At 40.2% G+C, this 26,960-nt stretch overlaps 2 protein-coding genes and 17 non-coding genes across 19 annotated transcripts; 1 reads left to right on the top strand and 18 right to left on the bottom strand.

Moving 5' to 3' along the window:
- Positions 1 to 198: 198 nt before the first annotated feature.
- Positions 199 to 312, bottom strand: LOC137590326 (U5 spliceosomal RNA). The gene has a single exon (XR_011034363.1). It is a non-coding gene; the product is annotated as a U5 spliceosomal RNA (small nuclear RNA).
- Positions 313 to 655: 343 nt separating this feature from the next.
- On the bottom strand, positions 656 to 769 carry LOC137590269 (U5 spliceosomal RNA). Its single transcript, XR_011034347.1, has one exon. It is a non-coding gene; the product is annotated as a U5 spliceosomal RNA (small nuclear RNA).
- A 343-nt stretch (positions 770 to 1,112) lies between these two features.
- Positions 1,113 to 1,226, bottom strand: LOC137590220 (U5 spliceosomal RNA). The gene has a single exon (XR_011034325.1). It is a non-coding gene; the product is annotated as a U5 spliceosomal RNA (small nuclear RNA).
- Positions 1,227 to 1,569: 343 nt separating this feature from the next.
- On the bottom strand, positions 1,570 to 1,683 carry LOC137590167 (U5 spliceosomal RNA). Its single transcript, XR_011034308.1, has one exon. It is a non-coding gene; the product is annotated as a U5 spliceosomal RNA (small nuclear RNA).
- Positions 1,684 to 2,026: 343 nt separating this feature from the next.
- On the bottom strand, positions 2,027 to 2,140 carry LOC137590825 (U5 spliceosomal RNA). Its single transcript, XR_011034512.1, has one exon. It is a non-coding gene; the product is annotated as a U5 spliceosomal RNA (small nuclear RNA).
- Positions 2,141 to 2,483: 343 nt separating this feature from the next.
- Positions 2,484 to 2,597, bottom strand: LOC137590389 (U5 spliceosomal RNA). The gene has a single exon (XR_011034382.1). It is a non-coding gene; the product is annotated as a U5 spliceosomal RNA (small nuclear RNA).
- A 342-nt stretch (positions 2,598 to 2,939) lies between these two features.
- Positions 2,940 to 3,053, bottom strand: LOC137590061 (U5 spliceosomal RNA). Its single transcript, XR_011034296.1, has one exon. It is a non-coding gene; the product is annotated as a U5 spliceosomal RNA (small nuclear RNA).
- Positions 3,054 to 3,396: 343 nt separating this feature from the next.
- On the bottom strand, positions 3,397 to 3,510 carry LOC137590630 (U5 spliceosomal RNA). The gene has a single exon (XR_011034440.1). It is a non-coding gene; the product is annotated as a U5 spliceosomal RNA (small nuclear RNA).
- Positions 3,511 to 3,853: 343 nt separating this feature from the next.
- On the bottom strand, positions 3,854 to 3,967 carry LOC137590600 (U5 spliceosomal RNA). Its single transcript, XR_011034434.1, has one exon. It is a non-coding gene; the product is annotated as a U5 spliceosomal RNA (small nuclear RNA).
- A 342-nt stretch (positions 3,968 to 4,309) lies between these two features.
- LOC137590626 (U5 spliceosomal RNA) lies at positions 4,310 to 4,423 on the bottom strand. Its single transcript, XR_011034439.1, has one exon. It is a non-coding gene; the product is annotated as a U5 spliceosomal RNA (small nuclear RNA).
- Positions 4,424 to 4,766: 343 nt separating this feature from the next.
- LOC137590595 (U5 spliceosomal RNA) lies at positions 4,767 to 4,880 on the bottom strand. Its single transcript, XR_011034433.1, has one exon. It is a non-coding gene; the product is annotated as a U5 spliceosomal RNA (small nuclear RNA).
- Positions 4,881 to 5,223: 343 nt separating this feature from the next.
- LOC137589940 (U5 spliceosomal RNA) lies at positions 5,224 to 5,337 on the bottom strand. The gene has a single exon (XR_011034285.1). It is a non-coding gene; the product is annotated as a U5 spliceosomal RNA (small nuclear RNA).
- Positions 5,338 to 5,680: 343 nt separating this feature from the next.
- On the bottom strand, positions 5,681 to 5,794 carry LOC137589819 (U5 spliceosomal RNA). Its single transcript, XR_011034274.1, has one exon. It is a non-coding gene; the product is annotated as a U5 spliceosomal RNA (small nuclear RNA).
- A 343-nt stretch (positions 5,795 to 6,137) lies between these two features.
- On the bottom strand, positions 6,138 to 6,251 carry LOC137590382 (U5 spliceosomal RNA). Its single transcript, XR_011034381.1, has one exon. It is a non-coding gene; the product is annotated as a U5 spliceosomal RNA (small nuclear RNA).
- Positions 6,252 to 6,594: 343 nt separating this feature from the next.
- LOC137589713 (U5 spliceosomal RNA) lies at positions 6,595 to 6,708 on the bottom strand. Its single transcript, XR_011034261.1, has one exon. It is a non-coding gene; the product is annotated as a U5 spliceosomal RNA (small nuclear RNA).
- A 343-nt stretch (positions 6,709 to 7,051) lies between these two features.
- LOC137589634 (U5 spliceosomal RNA) lies at positions 7,052 to 7,165 on the bottom strand. Its single transcript, XR_011034249.1, has one exon. It is a non-coding gene; the product is annotated as a U5 spliceosomal RNA (small nuclear RNA).
- Positions 7,166 to 10,830: 3,665 nt separating this feature from the next.
- Positions 10,831 to 18,700, top strand: dnase1l1 (deoxyribonuclease I-like 1). Its single transcript, XM_068328756.1, has 9 exons — positions 10,831 to 10,900; positions 11,921 to 12,103; positions 13,042 to 13,130; positions 15,044 to 15,133; positions 15,285 to 15,397; positions 15,514 to 15,626; positions 15,722 to 15,879; positions 17,183 to 17,279; positions 17,416 to 18,700. The coding sequence occupies exons 2-9, from the start codon at positions 11,954 to 11,956 to the stop codon at positions 17,575 to 17,577; spliced, it is 972 nt and encodes a 323-aa protein (XP_068184857.1). The 5' UTR covers positions 10,831 to 10,900; positions 11,921 to 11,953; the 3' UTR covers positions 17,578 to 18,700.
- Positions 18,701 to 22,011: 3,311 nt separating this feature from the next.
- On the bottom strand, positions 22,012 to 26,242 carry rpl10 (ribosomal protein L10). Its single transcript, XM_068328762.1, has 7 exons — positions 26,216 to 26,242; positions 26,073 to 26,104; positions 25,267 to 25,325; positions 24,604 to 24,711; positions 23,055 to 23,193; positions 22,739 to 22,901; positions 22,012 to 22,221 (listed from the first exon to the last, which is right to left on the bottom strand). The coding sequence occupies exons 2-7, from the start codon at positions 26,093 to 26,095 to the stop codon at positions 22,066 to 22,068; spliced, it is 648 nt and encodes a 215-aa protein (XP_068184863.1). The 5' UTR covers positions 26,096 to 26,104; positions 26,216 to 26,242; the 3' UTR covers positions 22,012 to 22,065.
- LOC137591085 (small nucleolar RNA SNORA70) lies at positions 25,086 to 25,218 on the bottom strand. Its single transcript, XR_011034594.1, has one exon. It is a non-coding gene; the product is annotated as a small nucleolar RNA SNORA70 (small nucleolar RNA).
- Positions 26,243 to 26,960: the final 718 nt, after the last annotated feature.

Here is a 26,960-nt window from a genome sequence, read left to right as displayed (position 1 = left end):
GTAAAATTAATCGGCTTTATTTAATCTCGAGTAGTTTTAGGGACAAATCAACCCCACCTCTGAGCTTCAACAAAAGTAATCTTGCACATATATTTTCATTTTAGTTTAATGACAGAGGTAGACATTGCAATGTGCCGTGTTGTTGAAGAAGCTGAACAAAAACAGGGCTTAAGATCTTTTATATTACACATTCAGGTGAGCTCTGTTTTCACAGAGCAGCAAAAAATTGAGTAAAACTCTTGCTGTCCCACTCCACGGAAATCTTTAGTAAAAGGCGAAAGATTTATACGATCTGAAGTGAAACAAGAGTGATCTATTTTCTATGTACAAGTCACATCTACCCGCTTACGGACAACAACACTTTAAGTCCTGGTTCATCTTGAAAGCATGTTAAAACAAACAAATCTCTTTGCACTCCACTGACAGAAGAAACAACAGATTATATATGTACATTAGGTAAAATTAATTGGGTTTATTTAATCTCGAGTAATTTTAGAGATCAAATAAACCCCACCTCTGACCTCCAACAAAAGTAATCTTGCACATATATTTTCATTTTTGTTAAAGGACAGAGGTAGAAATTGCAATGTGCCGTGTTGTTGAAGAAGCTGAACAAAAACAGGGCTCAAGATGTTTTATATTACACATTCAGGTGAGCTCTGTTTTCACAGAGCAGCAAAAAATTGAGTAAAACTCTTGCTGTCCCACTCCACGGAAATCTTTAGTAAAAGGCGAAAGATTTATACGATCTGAAGTGAAACAAGAGTGATCTATTTTCTATGTACAAGTCACATCTACCCCCTTACGGACAACAACACTTTAAGTCCTGGTTCATCTTGAAAGCATGTTAAAACAAACAAATCTCTTTGCGCTCAACTGACAGAAGAAACAACAGATTAAATATGTACATTAGGTAAAATTAATCGGCTTTATTTAATCTCGAGTAGTTTTAGAGATCAAATAAACCCCACCTCTGACCTCCAACAAAAGTAATCTTGCACATATATTTTCATTTTAGTTTAATGACAGAGGTTGACATTGCAATGTGCCGTGTTGTTGAAGAAGCTGAACAAAAACAGGGCTTAAAATCTTTTATATTACACATTCAGGTGAGCTCTGTTTTCACAGAGCAGCAAAAAATTGAGTAAAACTCTTGCTGTCCCACTCCACGGAAATCTTTAGTAAAAGGCGAAAGATTTATACGATCTGAAGTGAAACAAGAGTGATCTATTTTCTATGTACAAGTCACATCTACCCCCTTACGGACAACAACACTTTAAGTCCTGGTTCATCTTGAAAGCATGTTAAAACAAACAAATCTCTTTGCGCTCAACTGACAGAAGAAACAACAGATTAAATATGTACATTAGGTAAAATTAATCGGCTTTATTTAATCTCGAGTAGTTTTAGAGATCAAATAAACCCCACCTCTGAGCTTCAACAAAAGTAATCTTGCACATATATTTTCATTTTTGTTAAAGGACAGAAGTAGAAATTGCAATGTTCCGTGTTGTTGAAGAAGCTGAACAAAAACAGGGCTTAAGATCTTTTATATTACACATTCAGGTGAGCTCTGTTTTCACAGAGCAGCAAAAAATTGAGTAAAACTCTTGCTGTCCCACTCCACGGAAATCTTTAGTAAAAGGCGAAAGATTTATACGATCTGAAGTGAAACAAGAGTGATCTATTTTCTATGTACAAGTCACATCTACCCCCTTACGGACAACAACACTTTAAGTCCTGGTTCATCTTGAAAGCATGTTAAAACAAACAAATCTCTTTGCGCTCAACTGACAGATGAAACAACAGATTAAATATGTACATTAGGTAAAATTAATCGGCTTTATTTAATCTCGAGTAGTTTTAGAGATCAAATAAACCCCACCTCTGAGCTTCAACAAAAGTAATCTTGCACATATATTTTCATTTTAGTTTAATGACAGAGGTAGACATTGCAATGTGCCGTGTTGTTGAAGAAGCTGAACAAAAACAGGGCTTAAAATCTTTTATATTACACATTCAGGTGAGCTCTGTTTTCACAGAGCGGCAAAAAATTGAGTAAAACTCTTGCTGTCCCACTCCACGGAAATCTTTAGTAAAAGGTGAAAGATTTATACGATCTGAAGTGAAACAAGAGTGATCTATTTTCTATGTACAAGTCACATCTACCCCCTTACGGACAACAACACTTTAAGTCCTGGTTCATCTTGAAAGCATGTTAAAACAAACAAATCTCTTTGCGCTCAACTGACAGAAGAAACAACAGATTAAATATGTACATTAGGTATAATTAATCGGCTTTATTTAATCTCGAGTAGTTTTAGAGATCAAATAAACCCCACCCTTGACCTCCAACAAAAGTAATCTTGCACATATATTTTCATTTTTGTTAAAGGACAGAAGTAGAAATTGCAATGTGCCGTGTTGTTGAAGAAGCTGAACAAAAACAGGGCTTAAGATCTTTTATATTACACATTCAGGTGAGCTCTGTTTTCACAGAGCGGCAAAAAATTGAGTAAAACTCTTGCTGTCCCACTCCACGGAAATCTTTAGTAAAAGGCGAAAGATTTATACGATCTGAAGTGAAACAAGAGTGATCTATTTTCTATGTACAAGTCACATCTACCCCCTTACGGACAACAACACTTTAAGTCCTGGTTCATCTTGAAAGCATGTTAAAACAAACAAATCTCTTTGCGCTCAACTGACAGAAGAAACAACAGATTAAATATGTACATTAGGTAAAATTAATCGGCTTTATTTAATCTCGAGTAGTTTTAGGGACAAATAAACCCCACCTCTGAGCTTCAACAAAAGTAATCTTGCACATATATTTTCATTTTAGTTTAATGACAGAGGTAGACATTGCAATGTGCCGTGTTGTTGAAGAAGCTGAACAAAAACAGGGCTTAAAATCTTTTATATTACACATTCAGGTGAGCTCTGTTTTCACAGAGCAGCAAAAAATTGAGTAAAACTCTTGCTGTCCCACTCCACGGAAATCTTTAGTAAAAGGCGAAAGATTTATACGATCTGAAGTGAAACAAGAGTGATCTATTTTCTGTGTACAAGTCACATCTACCCCCTTACGGACAACAACACTTTAAGTCCTGGTTCATCTTGAAAGCATGTTAAAACAAACAAATCTCTTTGCGCTCAACTGACAGAAGAAACAACAGATTAAATATGTACATTAGGTAAAATTAATCGGCTTTATTTAATCTCGAGTATTTTTAGAGATCAAATAAACCCCACCTCTGAGCTTCAACAAAAGTAATCTTGCACATATATTTTCATTTTTGTTAAAGGACAGAGGTTGACATTGCAATGTGCCGTGTTGTTGAAGAAGCTCAACAAAAACAGGGCTTAAAATCTTTTATATTACACATTCAGGTGAGCTCTGTTTTCACAGAACGGCAAAAAATTGAGTAAAACTCTTGCTGTCCCACTCCACGGAAATCTTTAGTAAAAGGCGAAAGATTTATACGATCTGAAGTGAAACAAGAGTGATCTATTTTCTATGTACAAGTCACATCTACCCCCTTACGGACAACAACACTTTAAGTCCTGGTTCATCTTGAAAGCATGTTAAAACAAACAAATCTCTTTGCGCTCAACTGACAGAAGAAACAACAGATTAAATATGTACATTAGGTAAAATTAATCGGCTTTATTTAATATCGAGTAGTTTTAGAGATCAAATAAACCCCACCCTTGACCTCCAACAAAAGTAATCTTGCACATATATTTTCATTTTTGTTAAAGGACAGAAGTAGAAATTGCAATGTGCCGTGTTGTTGAAGAAGCTGAACAAAAACAGGGCTTAAGATCTTTTATATTACACATTCAGGTGAGCTCTGTTTTCACAGAGCAGCAAAAAATTCAGTAAAACTCTTGCTGTCCCACTCCACGGAAATCTTTAGTAAAAGGCGAAAGATTTATACGATCTGAAGTGAAACAAGAGTGATCTATTTTCTATGTACAAGTCACATCTACCCCCTTACGGACAACAACACTTTAAGTCCTGGTTCATCTTGAAAGCATGTTAAAACAAACAAATCTCTTTGCGCTCAACTGACAGAAGAAACAACAGATTAAATATGTACATTAGGTAAAATTAATCGGCTTTTTTAATCTCGAGTAGTTTTAGAGATCAAATAAACCCCACCTCTGAGCTTCAACAAAAGTAATCTTGCACATATATTTTCATTTTTGTTAAAGGACAGAGGTTGACATTGCAATGTGCCGTGTTGTTGAAGAAGCTGAACAAAAACAGGGCTTAAAATCTTTTATATTACACATTCAGGTGAGCTCTGTTTTCACAGAACGGCAAAAAATTGAGTAAAACTCTTGCTGTCCCACTCCACGGAAATCTTTAGTAAAAGGCGAAAGATTTATACGATCTGAAGTGAAACAAGAGTGATCTATTTTCTATGTACAAGTCACATCTACCCCCTTACGGACAACAACACTTTAAGTCCTGGTTCATCTTGAAAGCATGTTAAAACAAACAAATCTCTTTGCGCTCAACTGACAGAAGAAACAACAGATTAAATATGTACATTAGGTAAAATTAATCGGCTTTATTTAATATCGAGTAGTTTTAGAGATCAAATAAACCCCACCCTTGACCTCCAACAAAAGTAATCTTGCACATATATTTTCATTTTTGTTAAAGGACAGAAGTAGAAATTGCAATGTGCCGTGTTGTTGAAGAAGCTGAACAAAAACAGGGCTTAAGATCTTTTATATTACACATTCAGGTGAGCTCTGTTTTCACAGAGCAGCAAAAAATTCAGTAAAACTCTTGCTGTCCCACTCCACGGAAATCTTTAGTAAAAGGCGAAAGATTTATACGATCTGAAGTGAAACAAGAGTGATCTATTTTCTATGTACAAGTCACATCTACCCCCTTACGGACAACAACACTTTAAGTCCTGGTTCATCTTGAAAGCATGTTAAAACAAACAAATCTCTTTGCGCTCAACTGACAGAAGAAACAACAGATTAAATATGTACATTAGGTAAAATTAATCGGCTTTATTTAATCTCGAGTAGTTTTAGAGTTCAAATAAACCCCACCTCTGAGCTTCAACAAAAGTAATCTTGCACATATATTTTCATTTTTGTTAAAGGACAGAAGTAGAAATTGCAATGTTCCGTGTTGTTGAAGAAGCTGAACAAAAACAGGGCTTAAGATCTTTTATATTACACATTCAGGTGAGCTCTGTTTTCACAGAGCAGCAAAAAATTGAGTAAAACTCTTGCTGTCCCACTCCACGGAAATCTTTAGTAAAAGGCGAAAGATTTATACGATCTGAAGTGAAACAAGAGTGATCTATTTTCTATGTACAAGTCACATCTACCCCCTTACGGACAACAACACTTTAAGTCCTGGTTCATCTTGAAAGCATGTTAAAACAAACAAATCTCTTTGCGCTCAACTGACAGAAGAAACAACAGATTAAATATGTACATTAGGTAAAATTAATCGGCTTTATTTAATATCGAGTAGTTTTAGAGATCAAATAAACCCCACCCTTGACCTCCAACAAAAGTAATCTTGCACATATATTTTCATTTTTGTTAAAGGACAGAAGTAGAAATTGCAATGTGCCGTGTTGTTGAAGAAGCTGAACAAAAACAGGGCTTAAGATCTTTTATATTACACATTCAGGTGAGCTCTGTTTTCACAGAGCAGCAAAAAATTGAGTAAAACTCTTGCTGTCCCACTCCACGGAAATCTTTAGTAAAAGGCGAAAGATTTATACGATCTGAAGTGAAACAAGAGTGATCTATTTTCTATGTACAAGTCACATCTACCCCCTTACGGACAACAACACTTTAAGTCCTGGTTCATCTTGAAAGCATGTTAAAACAAACAAATCTCTTTGCGCTCAACTGACAGAAGAAACAACAGATTAAATATGTACATTAGGTAAAATTAATCGGCTTTATTTAATCTCGAGTATTTTTAGAGATCAAATAAACCCCACCTCTGAGCTTCAACAAAAGTAATCTTGCACATATATTTTCATTTTTGTTAAAGGACAGAGGTTGACATTGCAATGTGCCGTGTTGTTGAAGAAGCTCAACAAAAACAGGGCTTAAAATCTTTTATATTACACATTCAGGTGAGCTCTGTTTTCACAGAGCGGCAAAAAATTGAGTAAAACTCTTGCTGTCCCACTCCACGGAAATCTTTAGTAAAAGGCGAAAGATTTATACGATCTGAAGTGAAACAAGAGTGATCTATTTTCTATGTACAAGTCACATCTACCCCCTTACGGACAACAACACTTTAAGTCCTGGTTCATCTTGAAAGCATGTTAAAACAAACAAATCTCTTTGCGCTCAACTGACAGAAGAAACAACAGATTAAATATGTACATTAGGTAAAATTAATCGGGTTTATTTAATCTCGAGTAGTTTTAGAGATCAAATAAACCCCACCTCTGAGCTTCAACAAAAGTAATCTTGCACATATATTTTCATTTTAGTTTAATGACAGAGGTAGACATTGCAATGTGCCGTGTTGTTGAAGAAGCTGAACAAAAACAGGGCTTAAAATCTTTTATATTACACATTCAGGTGAGCTCTGTTTTCACAGAGCAGCAAAAAATTGAGTAAAACTCTTGCTGTCCCACTCCACGGAAATCTTTAGTAAAAGGCGAAAGATTTATACGATCTGAAGTGAAACAAGAGTGATCTATTTTCTATGTACAAGTCACATCTACCCCCTTACGGACAACAACACTTTAAGTCCTGGTTCATCTTGAAAGCATGTTAAAACAAACAAATCTCTTTGCGCTCAACTGACAGAAGAAACAACAGATTAAATTTGTACATTAGGTAAAATTAATCGGCTTTATTTAATCTCGAGTAGTTTTAGAGATCAAATAAACCCCACCTCTGAGCTTCAACAAAAGTAATCTTGCACATATATTTTCATTTTTGTTAAAGGACAGAAGTAGAAATTGCAATGTTCCGTGTTGTTGAAGAAGCTGAACAAAAACAGGGCTTAAGATCTTTTATATTACACATTCAGGTGAGCTCTGTTTTCACAGAGCAGCAAAAAATTGAGTAAAACTCTTGCTGTCCCACTCCACGGAAATCTTTAGTAAAAGGCGAAAGATTTATACGATCTGAAGTGAAACAAGAGTGATCTATTTTCTATGTACAAGTCACATCTACCCCCTTACGGACAACAACACTTTAAGTCCTGGTTCATCTTGAAAGCATGTTAAAACAAACAAATCTCTTTGCACTCAACTGACAGAAGAAACAACAGATTAAATATGTACATTAGGTAAAATTAATCGGGTTTATTTAATCTCGAGTAGTTTTAGGGACAAATAAACCCCACCTCTGAGCTTCAACAAAAGTAATCTTGCACATATATTTTCATTTTAGTTAAATGACAGAGGTTTATATTTAACATCGCAATGTGTTGTGTTGTTGAAGAAGCTGAACAAATGCGGCAGCCATTTGGATCACAGCCACGGAGGGGGATCTGCATTTGCTTTCTTGCCAGCAAATTTCTGGAGGTCCACAGGGCGTCCTTCAGGGCGTTGATGGCCAGCCACTGTTTCTCCCAGTCCTTCTTGGGTACGGGCCTTTGGCTGGCCCCGTAGAGCACCAGTTGTGCTGTGAGGATCTCCTTTGCTGGCAAGTACGGGAATTTTGAGGAGCCGGCCATTTCCCACAGGTCCACAGCCACACATCACTCCCAGAGCAGATGCTTCACAGACTCCGGCGCACCACAACCAGGTCGAGGGCAGGTCGACAGCGTCAACATTCCCCAGGAGTGCATGACGGACCTAACTGGGAGGATATCGTGTGCCACCATCCAAGACAGGTCCCGGAGTCTGTTTGGGAGAGCGGGATGGTTCACGTTTCGCCATCCGTGGAGGGCTCGCCGAATGCAAGCCCGCGCACTGGACTCACTGGTTTCCGCTCCTGTACAACGCATTAAAAAAAACGATGGTTAGTTAAAATTTGCAACTCCTCCTGCTCCAGGCTAAAATGCTTTAAAAAGGTCTGAATAAAAGCATAGGCGAGTGGCTGGTTAAAAGACACTGGGAATTTAAGACTAATCGTTAAAATTTTGAGCCGTCTGAGGTAGGACCCCATCCAGAAACGTGTCCTGGCTGCTGTTTTTGGGTTTCTGGATGGGGTCGTCACTATTTTGATGTTTGGCTGTGTACAATGACATTAAAAAGACGAAGAGGTCTGGGACGCCTTTGCCTACTTTCTCCTTTGGTAGCTTTAGGACATCTCTCCTCAGGCGCTCCCACTTCGAACCCCATAGAAAGTTAAAAATGGCTCGTTCCAGGGCTAAAATAATTCTCCTGGGAGGGATAAAAACATAACTGATCAATAAAAGCAAAGGTAAAATCACTGCTTTAATGATTAAAACTTTCCCCTCTATCGTCAGTTCCCTCAGTCCCCAGTACCCTAGCCTGTGCCTAACTTTCCCAAAGATGTCCGGCCAATTCATTCTCCCTCCCCCTTCCTTGTCAAATCTAACCCCCAGAATTTTTTTGGTCAGTCTGGGTCAGAGTCAGGGGCAGTCCTGTCATTTCAGTCGCTGTCCATGGTCCATAAAATTGGGCTTGGGTCTTGTCCCAGTTTAGTTTGGACCCAGAGGCCCGTCCAAACCAGTCTGTCAAGTCCAGGGTCCGGTTGACTGATAAAAGGTCCGTGCATAAAATGTTCATGTCGTCCATGTATAAAACCCATTTGTCCTCTCACGTTGCAATATCTACCCAGCCACGAACAAATGTCTTCTGCATTGACAGTCTCATTGAACATTCTGACAATGACCGTTTTGACGGCATTGTCAGTCAGTTTCTCAACGTCAAAAACTGAAAACTGGGTCTTAGCATTTTCATAACTTGTCCAAAATTCATTCAACAGTGGGGCCGTACGAAAACTAACATATCCTTTGTTAAAAGGCAGTCCGAGAATACAACTGAGGTCGTCAGGTTTAAAGCCAAGAGTCTTTTGGATGAGCCTTCGGGAGAAGTCCAACCTTGACATTCCCATGAGCTTACCATCCTTTTACTTAAATTTAAAACGTACACTGTGGTGCCTCCGCATGCCGGCGGGTGCAGCCGGCATGGCTAGAGGCACCAACAAACACTAAATAAATACCAATAAATTACTTTTAAAACCTTAAAACACAATAAATTAGAGTAAAAGAACAACTTACCTTCAGGTAAGTGGACCTAAAGTGCAAACGCAAAAAGTGCAAAAACAACAATTTTATAACAAACAAATGTGCAAGACAATATACTCCCAAAAAGCCAGGAACTAATTCAATAGATATGAAAGAGTCCCGCTAAACGGGAGCGACCGCAGTCTTAGCCAAAAGGCCGAGAAGCGCTCTGTGATTGGCCAGACACACATACTACCCATCCCTCCCTACAGACTGCAGTTACAGCGGCGTTTGTCCCTATCCCACTCTCCGGCACACACAGACAATTACTGGTTTCTCTGTTGGTGGCCTCACTGTTCCTCACGTCTTTCTTCATAGGTTTTCTTCAGCTTGCCTCTATTTCGGTGTTTGGTTACCTGGTGAACTTTCTTGTTGTTGTTTTTTTGCACGTACGCATGCATTTAACGACCGTCTCCACTCGTCTTTTTTTTACCTGTTTGTTCTAAACTCTGTTCAAATTAATAATTCTGTACTTTATAACTACTTTAACTGAGACATAGCTCGCATACACACACACACACACACACACACACACACACACACACACACACTCACTCACCGCAATCAACATTGTTTAACTTTATGTGGAAAAAAAATGGCAAGAACATTAGATGCTAAAAATAAATAATTTTTAAAAAAGTTTGATTATAAAAAAAAAATTCAACTGAAAAAGAAGGAAAAAAATTAAAAGTTTTGTTAAGTATTACAATTCTTGTTCATGCATACTTCGTAGTTCATCATTTCCTATTGCATGGACTTCAGTAATGCATTTTGTGTTTACTCATTCTATATATAGTTCGTTAACTATTGTGATCAAAAGCGTTGAATCTCAATTCTGAGGCTCTTTGGTAAATAGTCATTCATAAACATAAGAATATTCATGTTCTGACTCAGTTCCATTAAAAAAACTTGTTCTGTAAATAGTTCTCTTATTTTGACAGAAAAAAAACAGATAAAATATTTGCAAAAGATAAATCGGAGAACACAATATCTTCCACCTTCAGCGTTAGCAAACCCTCGAAGCATTGCTGCATTACTGTCACCTTGAACAAGTTGATGCACAAGGCCCAATAGGAGAACATATTCGCTACAACATTCTCATGCATCTGAACTTTGACTGCATGACTTTGGAGGATTGACTCTGAAACAATACAGCTATGAGTGATGGAAACAAAAGCATATAAATAAAATATTTTACTACAGTTGTTTTAGAATACAAAATTGTATAAAAGCTGAATACAAAGTTTTGTAAATAAGTACACAGTGTCAAACAGAGTTTTTAAAAAAAAGTCTGGTGTTTTTGTGATTGTCCCCATGTGTTTACAACCTATGGTTTGGAGCCCCCAGGTGGACATTCTGGGTATTACAGAACAGCTGCGTTTTGTTTCTGGTCTTCTGCCAGAACCCCTTAGAGAAGATCTTTGTCTGATATGATTGTATTGTTATTAAGAAGGACCGATATTAATTTGGAATAGTTTAATATGCGTATTGTTACATTCCTTGTTTAAAGAAAACATTTACATTTTTAATACAGTGTTAAAGAAGAAAAAGAAGCTGCAGTTCCGCTTTTCGGGACTCCCGTCCCAACGAGCCGACAGGAAACAGACGCGCACCGGACTCTGGTTCCGGTTTCAATGCAGAAGGGGAAACAAGAAACCAGTCAAGTTCTCCCAACTATCGGTAAGTTTCCGCAGTAAACGTTTAAAAATCAATCCAGGCATAATCATTCTATCAATTATTGAACGTATAGAGTGTGGTTACGACAAAGCTAGAATTTGATAATAATGAAAACACGAGGGGGTTTATTGAAGCCTGTCCAGTCATATGTTGTTACTGTTTGAAAGTAGAGAACTACATTTTTTATGAACAATGTTTTTTTTTATGAATGTATACTTTTTGAAAATTAGTCTGACAATACACAATTATATTTCATGTATAATTGCAGAATAAATAGTTTTCCGTATGCGTTTTGTTTATCAGGCTATTAATGTGCTATTATTAATGTGAGACAAGATCAGGTCGCCTGAGGCTCCATAAGGAGTGAGGGAGAGGATTCTTTTTATTACAATAGTAATAAAAAACGTGTTACATGATGACTGTCACATTTGATCCCATTTTATAGTGCAATGTCAGGATTTTGTGTGTGTCTGTAATCCGCCAACCATGAAAACCCATCATCTCATGTACCTCAAACTTGGTATATGAGTTTCTAGGGATCGAAAGAAGTTCTTGACTTTTGTGTGATTCGGTTGTATAACTCATTAATTCATGTAAAATAAACATTGCTACAATTCAAGCTGATAATCGCAAGTTTGTGCAGAAACAACAGAGAAGAAATGAAACAGTGAGAGGTGAAATTAGATTTAAATACCTGAAGACCTCTTGGTCATAATGCGCTGATGAGTCGGTCCTATCTCCTGTGTGTGTGAGTGTGTGTGTGTGTGGGTGTGGGTGTGTGTGTGTGTGTTTGTGTGTGTATGTGTGTGTGTGTGTGAGAGATGGTTGCAAAACCAGTAACTCCTTTAGCCCAGATCTGGTCTAATCTTTTCCTCAGCTGCACTTCTTTGTCTCAGGTTTGCCAGTATGATAGAATGTCAGCTGTGTAGTGTATGTACCGTTACTGAAAGCTTTGTACCTTTTGTTTACTGTTATTTAAAGTTTAAACCAATCTGCTCACTCCTGTGTATTTTGTATTGACAGGTATAAGTTCCCCTTCTGTGGGAGAGCTGCACCATGAGGTCCTCTTCCCTTCTTCTCCTCTCTGTCCTCGTGGATCTGTGTGATGTTCAAGTAGCATCAGGTCTGAGAATCTGTGCCTTCAACCTTCATAACTTTGGTGATTCCAAGTCCAAGAAGAGCATTGTCATGCATAATCTTGCAAGGGTGAGACAAGAGCAGATGAGTTTGGCTAAGATACTTCGGTGCTGACGTTTGTTTGTGGATGAGATCGTTCCATTTGGGTTAAAGACCATAAAATAATCCATGCATGTTTTGTGTAGATACACTTAATTGCTCACATAAAGAAAGAGAAGTGTAAGTTTGTTGACACATGTTGAATGTCATTCTGACACCTCTCACATGATTCTGTAACTAAAGGGATGCTCAGGGGACGCCAAGGAGTAGAAGGAGTAGATACTTCAGTGGGTTGAGTAGACTTGCTTCTAGACTGTTGTTGAAAGAAGAGGTTATGAACACAGATACAAGCATGACCCATCTCAACTTCTTTGAAATGTGCCGCGGGCATTAAATTCTAAGTGGGGATGTAATTTGCAAATATAATTAAATTCTTCTGTTTTTACATTTGAAATTATCTTTGACGTTGTGTTTTTTTTCTATTTTGAATTACACATGACCTGTGACCCACAAGGGAGAGAAGCAGCTGAGGGACAAGACAATTGCGGTCGTCTTAATCCGTCTATCCATTTTCTTGAAGACGATACGACTGCAGTTTTTCGCGTCTTCAGCCACTTTTCCACCTTGCAGGTCTCGGGTGTAGCTGGAACCTATCCCAGCTGACTACGGGCGAGAGGCAGAGTATATACAGGACGTTTCGTCAGTGTATCACGTGGCTGTGGTCACCAAGTCTACAAGAAAATGGATGAATTACATATTGGATTTCAATGATTTGCAAATCGTTGTAAATCATTTTTTACGTAGATTTTGCTCAGCATCAAAAGTTTCGTACATGCAAACCTTTTTAAGCCACACATGGTCCTCAAAAAGTACACATCTCCACCAATTCTACTTTGTCTACGTCTGTATGTGTTGCTGCTTCATCATCTTTTTCAGTGTATTTAATGACTCTTTAATGTCGGTTCCAGATCATCACTCGATATGACATATGTTTGCTTCAGGAAGTGAGAGACAGCAAGGAAACAGCTTTACCGCAGCTGCTTCAGAGCCTCAACAGGTGACTCATCACTGCCTTCACACACACACACACACACACACACACACACACACACACACACACACACACACACACACACACACACACACACACACACACACACACAGTAAGACCACTACTACATAAAAACACACCATTCTCCAGATCACGTCAAAATCACAAGATGTCAGAGATGGCCATCCTCATCCGATAGTCTGACTTTTTACCAAATGGCTACTCTTCACTCCCACCCTCATTTTTGTCAGAGATCTTCAGCTATCCTGCCAACAAAGGCAAAAATGTCCCAAAAAACAAAGATAAAGAAATATATGACTTCTAGCCATTTGGAAAATCCTCTGGATGACCCTGTTTCAGTCAGAATGAATGTTTTGACACATCTTTTGGGTCTTGTGTTGTATCAACTTCATCAGTTTGTCCTGGACCAGTTAGCTTTAACCAGAATTAGCACTCTGGTCTTGCTCAGTGGAAGAGCGAAGGAAGGGAACAGAAGATGATGTGTCTTCTCGATGCAGATGGGTTCTTCTGGTCTCTAGTCAAAGTCAGCTTTATTGTCAAGTGTACCATATATGCACGACATACAGCACAGATGAAATTGCAGTCCTCTCTGACCCATGGTAAACAGGCAGTACAACACAGGTAGTTCATCAGACAGTACAGCACAAGTATGAGACGAAACACAAGGGATGGTTAACCCGATGTCAGCAGGCTGAAAAGGCTGTGAGAGGGGTGGGTGGGATCACCTGCAATGCTGATGGCTTTGCGGGTAAATGTCTGTGAGGGAAGGGAGAGAGACACCAGTGACCTTTTCAGCTGCTCTCACGATTCGCTGCAGGATCTTGCGGCAGGAAACGGTGCAGTCGCCGTACCACACAATGAATCATCTGGTCAAGATGCTCTCGATAGTGCCTCTGTAGAAGGTGAGCATGATGGGGGATGGACCTCTTGCTCTCCTTAGTTTGCGGAGGAAGTAGAGGTGTTGTTGGGCTTTTTTGACCATTGATGCGTTGTTGCGGCCCCAGGACAGGTCCTCGGAGATGTGTACACCCAGGAACTTGGTGCTGCTGACCCTTTCCACTGCAGCACCGTCGATGATTAGTGGAGCATGCTGGGTGTGCGTTCTCCTGAAGTCCACAGCAATCTCCTTCGTCTTCTCCACATTCAGGTGGAGATTGTTGTCCTTGCACAACATAGCCAGGAGGCTCACCTCATTTCTGTCGGCTGTCTCATCGTTGTTGTTGATGAGACCCACGACAGTCGTGTCATCTGCAAACTTGATGAAGAGGTTGGAGATGGAAGTTGGTGGTTCCAGCAGGAAGAGCAGAAGAGTACTGGGTTGATAACTTTTCTTACTTCATTGAAAATAAGTTAGATCAAAATACTTGGAGTTAACAGAGAAACGGTGAGTGGGCTGGAACGGGTTGAGGAAAGTGTCAGGTGTCTGATGGGAAAGAAGAGAGCAAATACAAGATGGTTTCTTTTATTTCCAGGTCCAGGTCATTCTATTGAAGTTGACACAACCCAAAAGTATGCGTAATAAAGCTTTCCTTCTGACTTAAAGGGAGATGTCTGGAAATGTTCCAGATGTGTGTTATTTACATGATCTGGACAATGGTTTGCTCATCAGGTTTGTTCACAATACCGACCTTCATCTGAATAAAATGTGATGATGTGGATGGATCATGTTTATTTGCAAGTAACTTGTATTTAGCCCCCTTGTACGTGATCTGTCCTCTAAAACAGCTGGTATGACCCACGTTGGTTTTGCACTTCAAGTGATGTGATCAGGTCACATGGATAGATCCACCCACACTGATGTCATCCCATTGATTCTTGTTATTTATCTCCACATCACCCAGCAGTTGTCTCAAACTGTAGCCTGTACCAGTGTTTCTGTCTGTCTCTTCAACATTCAGGTATGATACTGAACATGTGTATAAACATGTGGCTAGTGAGAGGCTGGGCAGGTCTGACTCATACAAAGAGCAGTATGTCTTTACTTACAGGTGAGCTCACGGCACGTCTGCTGCCTTGTATGTCGGGACTGGCTAGAAGGGCAAATAATTTTTTTAAAAATTAGAGCATGTCCACACTTGCTTCACAGCGGGTGAATATTTTGATGCATCTGTCATGATGTGCTTGTCTGAATATGTGCAGGACTGATAAAGTTACAGTAACTGACAAGTATCAGTATCCAGATACTTTACCAGGAGACCTTGATGCTTTCTCCAGAGAGCCCTTTGTTGTGCACCTCAAAGCCCCCAAGACAGGTCACTTCTCTGAGTTCTCATCTCCAGCGATGAAAAGCATGCTGATGTTGAAGCATGCAGTATATAAACACCTCTCCCTGTGCCCTCTCTCTCTTTATTTCCATCTATATGCTCAGCTATAAAAGACTTTGTTCTCATCCCTCTGCACACCACTCCAACCAACACCACCAAGGAGCTTGATGCGCTGTATGACGTTTTGCAAATTGTCATGAAAATGTGGAAAACTGAGGTAAGCTTTGCTGGCGGACACTTTCAAAAAGCTCCATTCAGCTGATCCAGATACCATTGGTGTGTGTTTGTGTGTGCGCTGGTGTGTGTGAGCAGGATGTAATGCTTCTCGGGGACTTCAACGCTGACTGTAGCTACCTTCCCAAGAAGTACAGGAAGGATGTGCGCCTGATTCAAGACAAGAACCTGTATTGGCTCATAGCAGATAAAACGGACACGACTGTGAGATCGACCACATCGTGTGCCTATGACAGGTAATGTCACACAAAAGGCTACACACTTTTAATTGTCAGAAACATATTTTGTTGTTCTCAGGTGTCCAACTAAAGGGTGGACCATTTGACCAGATGCTGGTGAATGTGGTGAATGTCACATGGACTGTGATTTTTTGTAAATTGTGTCCTCAGCTGTTTTCTCACAAATCAAGTGTTACGTTTTTCAGCAAGATGCTTGTCGGCTGAACTATAATTTGGTTTAATACCTGCGCACAAACGTTTTCTTTTTGAATGTAAAATTCAGGGATTTTTTTTAGTTTCTTACCTTAATAACATATTCCTAAATGTTTATGTGTCTTTAATTGATGAGTTTTCATCAAGAATTTATGATTGTATTGTTTTCTTCCCAGTCAATGTGTGTGTTGAATGCATATGAAAAAAATTGAACAATTACACAATTGTGCTTCACAGTCTTTCCCAGGGGTGCCAGATCTGGATTTGTAGCTCATTTAGGGTTTGTTACAGATAAAAACATAAAATGATTTGTTTGCAAAGGAAATAGGAAACAAGAATATTGCATGCTAAAGACAAATATGAAAAAACAAGGGAGAGTAAAGAGACAGCAGATAAGAAAAGAAAAAAACTTGAGTGAGAGGAAGCACAGGAAGAAGGAGCCTAGAGATATAGGAGAAGCTTCATGGGTTTCATGAGTCAGCAAACGATCTCGTCTCGGACGTACCACAATTTCCCAGCAAATGTTTGATATACGTGAAAAAATTTTCATCATGACCCACAATGTAAGGGTCATTACCAGCTTTTACACTGGAAAGTACGTATTTAATGACATACTGTGTAAACATAAGTGATCAAATGTGTCACAAATAATGGGAGAGAATTTTAAATCTGTGGCTCAAGACTAAAGCTGAGAGCTGATGAATTGTTTTTTGGGGGTAAGTTAGTAAAAAAATAATTTAAAAGAATCACCTGATAACAAAGTTACTAAACTGCAAAATAATCCACTCATGTAGTTTTAGACACGTCCTCTAAACCGATGACAATATGAAATCCTTTTTGTGTCTTGTCTCTGCTTGATGAGAAAGATGTTCATGTTGAGGTCACACAATGAGAAACCCTCCGATGACGATGTTCTTTCCCAGGGGTGTGCTGTAACTGATGTTAGGGGTTTACCTCAACATAAGGGATGGACAAAGCTTTCTAATATCCATTGATGTAGCTGCTAATCAGAGGACTCCTTTCGTGTTATGTCACTTTAGAAGCGAGTGTGAGGAGGCCTGAGCTGCTGGAATGTTTGTTTGTAAGTTCATTCTTTGTGTTTGAACAGGATCGTTGTTCATGGGGAAAGGTTTAATCAAGCAATCGTCCCTTTATCAGCCAAACCGTTTGACTTCCAAATGGAATTCAAACTGACAGAAGAGCAGGTAACAAGCTGTGTGTGCATGTGTGTGAGAGACACTGAAAAGTATGGTTGATAAAAATCCTTATATATACATATATACGTATAGAATAAAAACTTTTCTAGATGAGTGCTGAATGTCTGCTCTGCTTTCTGTTCAGGCGCTTGACGTTAGCGACCATTACCCAGTGGAGGTCCAGCTGAAGGAAGTCTCACGCAGCCGGGCCACTTCCTTGACGTTAATGGGACCTAACAAGATGACAGACTCAGTTCATCATTTCCTTTTTTTTTTATCTGTCACTTTGTGCTCCATACATTGTTGACATGGGCTTCAGATCTGCTGTCCAGATCGATGGATTACAGCTGTTCCGAGCGGACCGGGACCATCGATCCAGGAAAACACATGGGGGAGAACTGTGTGTATACGTGAATATAGGTTGGTGTACAAATAGTGAAATGGTCAAGAGATGCTCTTCCGAGGCGATAGAACATGTGACTGTTAAATGCCGGCCGCATTATCTGCCTCGTGAGTTAGATTACTCACGAGGCAGATAACTCATGGGTGCTAATGCTAACGCTAGCGGTAACGAAGCGTTACATGAGCTGCACGACACCATCAGTTCACTGCAGACCAGGCACCCGGAGGTGTTTTACATGGTAGCAGGGGACTTAAACCACGTGGAACTAACGGACACACTGCCCAGCTTCTACCAGCCCGTCACCGTACCCACGCAAGGGGACAACACACTGGACTGTGTATACTAGTGATGTGACGCTGGGGATCGAAGCTCCGAAGCGTGTGCCGAACAGGAGAGGGGCGTTCCCGCGAAGCGCAAATCAAGGCTTGCTTCATCGATGGGAGGAGCTGTAATTGATGACTTCCGAAGCATCGCCGGCAGCGAGGCTTCGGGCATGTCTTCCATATCGACGCTCCCATCACAGGAACGCCCCGCTACAGGGCCGATACCACGTGAAGGATTTGGCTCGCGACACGCGCTCCAACACCAATATAAAGTGATCACACTCCATTCAGAATTTGGTTGTTTGGTGGAGAGTTGTGGTTACTGTGGAGACAGTTAGGACTTTAGATAGCGTTAGATATATTCTGGAGCGAGGTATAGATAGTGTGGAGAGAGTCAGTTTAGGAGATTCAGGAAATCGAAACTGCCACAGTGGAGAAATAGTTTCTAAATAAAAACCAATGATAGCACCAAAGCATAATCACTGGCTATACCTCAGTGTTACGGAAACACAATCATTGTCCCAACCCCAACCACCCTCCCCTCACTGTGCATGTTTATTTGGACATGAAGAAAAAGAAAATAGTCACAGTCCATAGTGCTGGTGTGTGTGTAATACAAACAAGCAAACCTTGGTTTGGGAACACTGTAAATATCGGACAAATCTGAATTCGAGTTTTTGTCTTAGAAGCCGGAAAAATTTGGAAGTCGAACGCAACACAAATGCCTTTTTCTCGCTGCCAGGCATGCGAAAAGTCGAGAGAAAACATGACGGTAATGTGCTTTTTCTTTTAGTTTATTGTATTCAATAATTTTTCACTTAATTTGCGTTCCATTGCCTATGGTACGAGTTACGGTACCGTAAACTTCGGTCCCAAAGTTAAAAAAAATAACGTGCATCTTGGGCTAACCAGATTTCTTTCTCATGTTTGCTTCCTTCTTTTACATTTCTTTGATATGTTTCATTACTATACAATTTGATATATAAATGACATAACATGTTGAAAAAAGGTAATTTTCTAGCGTCTTGGAACGGATTAAGACCATTTACATTATTTGAAATGGGAAAATTGTATTTGGGTTTCGAACAAATCGCTATTCGAACAGCCTTCCGGAATAAATTGTGGTAGGAAACCGAGGTTTGCCTATATATATTATATATAATCACTAAACTATACATGTTTTGCCTACTTCGTTATTTCGCTGACAGTTCTATTAACAGGCTTTCTGCAAAATGCCGCACACTTCAAACTCATGCCACCTGGTATTTTACCATCCAGTAGATGTCGTACTAGAGCAAATGAAGCTTCATGAAGCTCCGAACCACCGTGAACCGATTGGGACGAAAGGCTTCAATGCTTCATGGGGCTTCATCTGCCCATCACTAGTGTATACTCCAACCTATGCGGCGCATACAGGTCCCTCCCCCGACCACACCTTGGCCTATCAGACCACATCTCCGTCCTGATTGCTCCAGCATATCGTCCCCTGGTGAAATCCCTCAAACCCACGAGGAAAACTGTCACTGTGTGACCCCAGGATGCAGCCCCAGTGCTCCAGGACTGCTTCCAACACACAGACTGGCAGATGTTCAGGGAGGCAGCCACACAGGGGGGAGAGGTGAACCTGGAGGAATACACTTCCTCTGTCCTCGGGTTCATCTCCAAGTGTGCGGACGACGTGACCAACACCAAAACGATCACGGTCTACCCGAACCAGAAGCCCCGAGAGCTTGGCTGAAGGCCAGGGATGCTGCATTCAGGGCGGGGGAGGCAGGGGCACTACGGGCAGCGAGGAGGGCTCTGGATAAGGGAATAAAGGAAGCCAAATCCACTTGTGCTCAAACGATCCAGGGTCACCTGACGTCAGGGGACCCACGGAGCATGTGGAAGGTCATCAAGTGCATCACTAACTTTAACACCAGGAATGCACAGGACCCAACAGACTCCTCCCTAGCAGATGCCCTCAATAAATTTTATGCCCGCTTTGAGGACCCCAACACGCCCCCAAGCACCAAACTAACGCCCGCCCGACGACACGCCCCTCAGTGTGACCACAGAGGATGTGAGGAGGACCTTGCAAAACGTCAACCCTCGCAAGGCTGCAGGCCCCAACGGCGTCCCAGGGAGAGAACTGAAGGACTGTTCCCACCAGCTAGCAGAGGTGTTAACAGACATCTTCAACACCTCACTGCAGCCAGCTGCCTGAAGTCCGCCACCATCGTCCTGGTCCCCAAAGGCCACTCGGTGAATATACATAATGCCTCCACGTTGTTTTGCCTGTGTGCCCTGTTTTTCGGGGGGTTTGTACACTGAGCTTCTGGAGTACTTTGATCAACTGTTTTTAATGTGCTATATAAATAAATTGTGCCTTAACGTTGATGTGTCAGATCTCAACCCAGGGGTGATAACAGGAAAATATTTCATCTGAACTATTAATGTTGACCCAATGGTTGGGGGCTAAGAGGGGCTTAGCAGAGCTTTTCAGTCATTTGTAACCGGTTTAGAGTGAAATTGATTAGAAAAACAAAATACGGATTCAAAATAAGCCAACATATTTAATAAAATTTACATACTATTTTGCAAGTCAGTTTTTCTTCTGATTTAATTGTTGTATGGCTACTGACAAGACGACATCTCATTTCGGGAATTATTGTCTAGTTAGTTCTACTCATATTTTCATTATCAATAGTTCATAATACAGTACTTCTAATTTTGAAACTTCCTTATTTGCAGCAGACATCTGGCTGCCTTCCTTTTTAATTCCTTCTGGTATGCTTGCTGTGAATTTGTGATTGTCTAAATTGTTCCATATTCATCTAATCGCCACTCTGTTAGGAAACGAGATATTCACTTTCCTGTTTGTGGAAAACATTACTAATTTGAGTTGACAAGAGGTAACTTTAGATGTTGATAAAAACAACAGGCATCACTGTGGCCTCGCTGCATGAGGGTTTGATTCTTTTCCGGGTGGAGTTCTCATGTTCTCCCCATGTCAGACACTGCCAAAAATATGCAGCTTAGGTGAATTGTTCACTCCAAATTGTCCATAGGTTTGAGTGTGAATGGTTATTTGTCTGTGTGGTCCTATGACGGCTGGCGACTCTTCTGGGGTGTACCCCACCTCTTATCAGTGGTCAGCTGGATTAGGCTAGTAACTTCAAATAAACAGCCAAAGATGAATGAAAATTAAAATACACAATTCCTGGAACTTTTTCATTGGAATTAAATCGCCAGAAATCTGCCCATCAGTAGAAAATTGCCATCTATGTCAACCTGATCTAAGGCGGAGAGGATACTGCAGGGTCCTTCAGAATTTCCCATTTTGGATGAATACATTATATCAATTTATCTAAAATGCAGAATGTCATTAAAGTAATGGAATGGATTCTGTGGAATTATGTTACCTTATTTTGAATGAATATATTTGTCAAGTGCATAAAAACTGAAAGAATTAACTATTGGGCTTCTTTAAGTAGGAAGGTGTTGTTGAGAAGCATTAGAAAATAACCTGAACCCCGTCCACTTATTATAGCCCATACATTTTAATTTATAGCCATTGTTTCTAGATATCAAGCCCTGCAAAAAGTATTCTATAATCAATTCAAATCCACCATGAGGGCTGCTTGGCGACAACGAAAGTCTTACATGATTGACGTCAACAGAGGCCATCATCGTCCTCTACTCAACACGACTGAAATTGTAGTTTTCGCATATAACTCCAGTCAAGTTTTCAGACTGCCTAATTTCAAAATTATCATTTTTCACAATCACAAAATGTCATCAGTAGTTACTGCAATGGTTTACAATCTTTGATTGCCTGCTTCCATTCCTCTATGATCAGCTGACCAGACAGTTGTAAATTTAATTCATTACATTGTTAAGTGCTTTGTTAAATAACAAACCTAACAAATCTCATACCTATAGGACTATTTAGACTTAAACAGAAAGTAGAATGATTGGACACATGGAATGTTGGTTTGATACAGCTGTCTATCCCAATGAAAAGACAAAGCCATCAGTAATCAAACCCACGTTTATTGGTCATCTGGTCACCAGACCTACAACGGCTCTAGTTAGCATGCAGGGCCTTCCAGCGCGACAGGGGACCTCTGCTGGGGATGTACTTCACCCCACAGCCATCTGGAATCAGACGCTTCTCAGCCAACATGTCGTCAAAGTCACTCGCGTTGAACTTGGTGAAGCCATACTTCTTGGAAATATGAATCTACAGGTGAAAACATAACTTGTAAGTATCCAGTTGCATTCAAAAAGCATAGGTGATAGAAAATAACCGTACAGGCTAGATCATAAAACGGTAACATGTGCTCCAGTCCCCATCTGCAACACCACAAACACTTGAGATGCCTTAAGTTGCTGAACTGCACCTGAACATTTAGGATGCACTTTAATTTGATCAATCCTCCTTGAGATGGGCAGATGAACAATTTGCAAGTTCACCAGTAACGCAGACAAGTTGTGGAGAAAGACACTTGGACCTGACATGGAAAGTCAGATGACCAGCAGAGCCGGACTACCCAATTCTATCTTTAATGACTTCCCATGTAGAACAAAGCGTTGGTGTCCATCAGAGCAACAGAGGGAAACTTGTCAGCCTGGACAGCTGGACAAAAATCCCTCAGCGATAGTCAAAATGCTAACGTGACTGTTTCACCATCGACTACAAATTCAGTCATTACCAAACACAAAATAAAACAACCCTTTGTCTACGGTAAGGTTTTTACCTTCTGACGTCCAGGAAACTTGAACTTGGCTCTGCGCAGAGCCTCGATCACATGCTCCTTGTTCTGGGCCTTGGTACGGACCGACATGATCACCTGACCAATGTGCACACGTGCCACAGTCCCCTGGGGTTTACCAAAAGCACCGCGCATTCCAGTCTGGAGCCTGAGACCCACAAGGTGGAGGAATGAGGAAATGTGAGGAATTTTACAAAGAACATGCCATTTAAATATCCTGGGTTGGGCTGAGAACTATTGTTTTTATTTTTTGAGCCCCTCAGTGATGCAGAACCCTTTGTGACACAAATAGCGTCCTCACCTATCAGCTCCAGCGCAGGATAACATTTTGTTGATGCGGATCACGTGGAAGGGATGCAGACGCATGCGGATGTGGAAACCATCCTTACCACATGTTTTCACCATGTACTTGTTAGCACAGATACGGGCAGCCTCCAGAGCTACAGCGTAGGGTGGGATAAATAACAAATATCAATGATCAACTACAGCATTTCAAAAACAATGAATGGTTATCTATTAACAGTTGTGTTTTGTTTAACTGGAGCTTATTTGAGTTTTCCACATTAAAAAAGGAAGATTGAATTACTCTTATCACCCTACCTGCAATTTGTTCCAATTAATTTGACCCAACCCCAACCAGCTCACGAACTTATGTTGGCTCCCTGTTTATCATCATGACACCCCAACGTGTCCTTCTTCAAAAACTCAAAATTATATTTCTAAACGTTTGAAAATGTCAGTCTCAAAGTGCAATAAAAGAGAAAACTCATTGAAATTCTATCTGTAACTAAAGAAAAAAAAAAGCCACAAAGGAAACAGGAAGGAGTTCCAACAGTTTCAACAAAACTCTTATCGAGGTGTAACATGGAACTAATAGTTCTATCAAATTTTGACAGAAACACATTCATCCATATAATCATGTTCTCCCTTTTCATTAACTAGACTGAGGCGTTTAACTCTGCATACATTTCAAATGGGAAATTCAGTGTGAATACAAACAAGAACCAATGCAGTCAGATTGCAACATCCCGCAACACCCCTGAATTCAAATTTTTTCCCTGACCTACTTGCATAAATCAACGATCAAAGCTAAAGCTCTGACCTACTGTCATTGACCAAAGCACTAGCTTTGATCTATGGTCTTACTCACACTGGCCTTCTCCCTCATTAAACTAGCCTTACTAGCTATGAACCAGAGCAAGCAGCACTCAAAGGTGTGGCTTTATGATGCTCCAAATAACCCCAAGCTGTCCTTCTTATTATGAAGGACGCACAAAAAGCAAATACAGATTTTAAAAATACAGGCTTGAATGAATTTCGTGGGTTAAGGATCTGGATAAGAGCCAGACTTTTTGTCTGAACCAAACCCAGTTTGTTTCCACCTGGACTGAGCAGAAAAATAACCACTTGATCTTTGACTCAACCAGAGGACATTGTGGCAGCTGGTGTCTCATGTTTTCCACATGAGCTATGATCAGACACACCACTGCTTAGCCAATAGCAGATCACTAAAACAGTCTAAACTCTGACACTGCTACCAGCAGGCTTGTGAGTTTTCCGATTTATTAGAAAGAAATTAGCATAAATACCTACATTTGTTTAATTTAATCATAAAGACTATTTTAAATGCAGCATGTAGTCACAGAGGAAGAACTAATTCTTTTGCAGAAAAATACTGAATGAGGTCTAAATGCAGTGATATTCTTTTATTGTGAGATACCTGACGTGAATAATCCATAAATGCATGGTGGGTTCTGGACGATGCTCAGAACATCAGTTACCATTAAAGACAACTTCACAACCAACAAGGTTCACAACAGATTTCCTTGCAGAATAAGAATCCACCTCACCTTCAGAGGATAGCTGCTCGTACTCATCAGAGACCATGTGGCCACACAGGGGGAACTCATCTACCTTGGCCTTCTTCCTACCCAAGTCAAAGATCCTGATTTTGGGATCTACATGATAGAAAACAAACACATGTTAGCATCATCCATTATCTACAATTTGTTTCTCTTATCAATAACTGTATAAAGAGACATTTCTGATACAAGTGTTGCTGTAGTTTCAACTTCTTCAGATTTTCTTTTCTCCATGCACCTTAGAAGCAGGTGAAGCTGAACCATAAACAGATACTCATCTTCATTAATTCTCTCTTCTCTTACCGTTTATTGACTACGACTGTTTGCATGAAAATGAACATGTTGAATAAATGTTTTCAGATGTATCTGACAAAGTTCATCAGATGCCATTTCTTCAGCAATACCTTGTAGCACAAACATTCATAGAAGTGTGACCAAAAACCTCACAATGACTTCTGGTCAAAACACAACTTTGTGTCAGTGGTCCCTTAAAGCACCCAGCACCTCCCAGCTGAGGACATACACAACCAAAGAGTTGCTGTCTGCAGCCATTGCACACCAAAACCGCACTGCAGCAGAACTGGTCGGCTTAATAAGCTGCAGGATTCTCAATGACGAGTATGACAAAATGTAGTGTGTCTAAATGCTTACCAGGAACTCCCCTGCAGAAGCGGGACTTTGGGTAGGGCTTGTTCTTGCAGTAACGGTAGCTGGTGGTGACAGAAGAGATGTTAGTTACCATCACTGCAAATCATAAGGACAACCAGGGTTTGAATGGACACACTAACTAAGCTCCTGTTAGTAATTTATTTAAGCAAAATAATACTGCCTGCCTGACAACTAATTTTAATGTTAGTATTAAATGTTCTTTGAAACCAGAGTAATTCTACTTTTACTTTGTATCTAAATTATATTTTGGTGACATTTATAAATTTGTCCACACACTCTGGACCACAGAGCTCGTCTGGTTTGAACTGAAAACCATCTGGACGTGGACGATCCCCTCAGGAACGTAGTTTAGAGTCAGAAAGGCAGAGCGGTGCCAAGTTAGCCCAAAATATTGTACCACAATTGATAGACTACGACAAGGTTTCATTCTAGTCGTGGACTTCTTATGATAAACTGATGGACCTAACTAGCTGGATGGTCAAACCGGCGAACACACAAGCACACCGGTCTGGAAGTTGGGGGCTAACATTAGCTTTGCTTCCATTAGCCGATGTCGATTTAAGCGAGTGTTTGTGTCCGAAAAAACGTGATAATACTGATAAAAGCGGGCGTTAAATACATTCTATAAAAACTAGATGACAAAGGACACTGTTGAACTACAGTAAACCAGAACCGAAGTCGAGTCGACGCGCTAGCACGGTGCACATGGTGCTAAGCGGGCAGCTGCCATTTTCCTCTGACCAGTTCCACATCGACTCTGTTCTAAAACGACGTCCGGTAAAACTCACCAGCGGGCTGGTCGACGGCCCATGGTTGCAACCTGTAAACCAAACCCAAAAAACCGTGTTGTTTTATTGAATTAGAGTTTCAAATCATGTAATAAAAGTAATTTGAACACAGTTCTATGCAGAGTGAAAGAAAACGCACTCACTCCTCTCACTCACCTAATGGCGGAAAGGAAGAAGAGGCCACTTCCGTTTCCTCATGTTGACGTGTCTGAGGAAATTAGTCTTTACGATTATTAATTTTTTTTTCTTCACTATAAGTTTGACGTGATATAAAATTCCAATTGAAAGTATATTTATATGTATTTGGGTTCATATATACATTTATCTTATAACTAACAACGGATTCCCTGCAACAAGGGAATTCTGGGAAGTGTCGTTTTTATGATGCCCATCAACAGTCTGCGCTCAACCACAGTTTCTCTAGTTTTTATTTAAAACGGAGCATCAAGCCAACAGTACACAGTGACCATCTATGTAGGTTTGGAATTTCTCAGACTCTGCGTTCATTTGGTGCGTATTTTTGAGCGTCTTTTGAGGATTTTTTTTGAACGAAATTCGACTTGAAAATGTTTCACATGATTTAGATCATTCATTGCTTGAAATAAAGTAAGTGTAACAGGATTGTTTATGTGTTTGAAGTACGTCAAAATTATTTTGTATTATGGTTAATTTATACAAGGCTCTATGCAATTTTCCCTCGGGTGTAATGTCGCCCTCTGTTGGCAGGTGGGGTCTATGTAACTGACAGGACACGGGCAGCGCGTCCTCTTGCGCTTCTGCATTTCCTGTTATAGTAGGTTACAAACAGCTACGCGATTTTTCTTATATTAAGCTAAAAAACGCTAATTTCACTCAAATCAAAGTACATGTTGAGTTATATGAATGTTG

The sequence above is a fragment of the Antennarius striatus genome, chromosome 2 (assembly GCF_040054535.1).
Source record: "Antennarius striatus isolate MH-2024 chromosome 2, ASM4005453v1, whole genome shotgun sequence".
Taxonomy (NCBI): domain Eukaryota; kingdom Metazoa; phylum Chordata; class Actinopteri; order Lophiiformes; family Antennariidae; genus Antennarius; species Antennarius striatus.
This window is presented reverse-complemented; position numbering and strand designations above follow the sequence as displayed.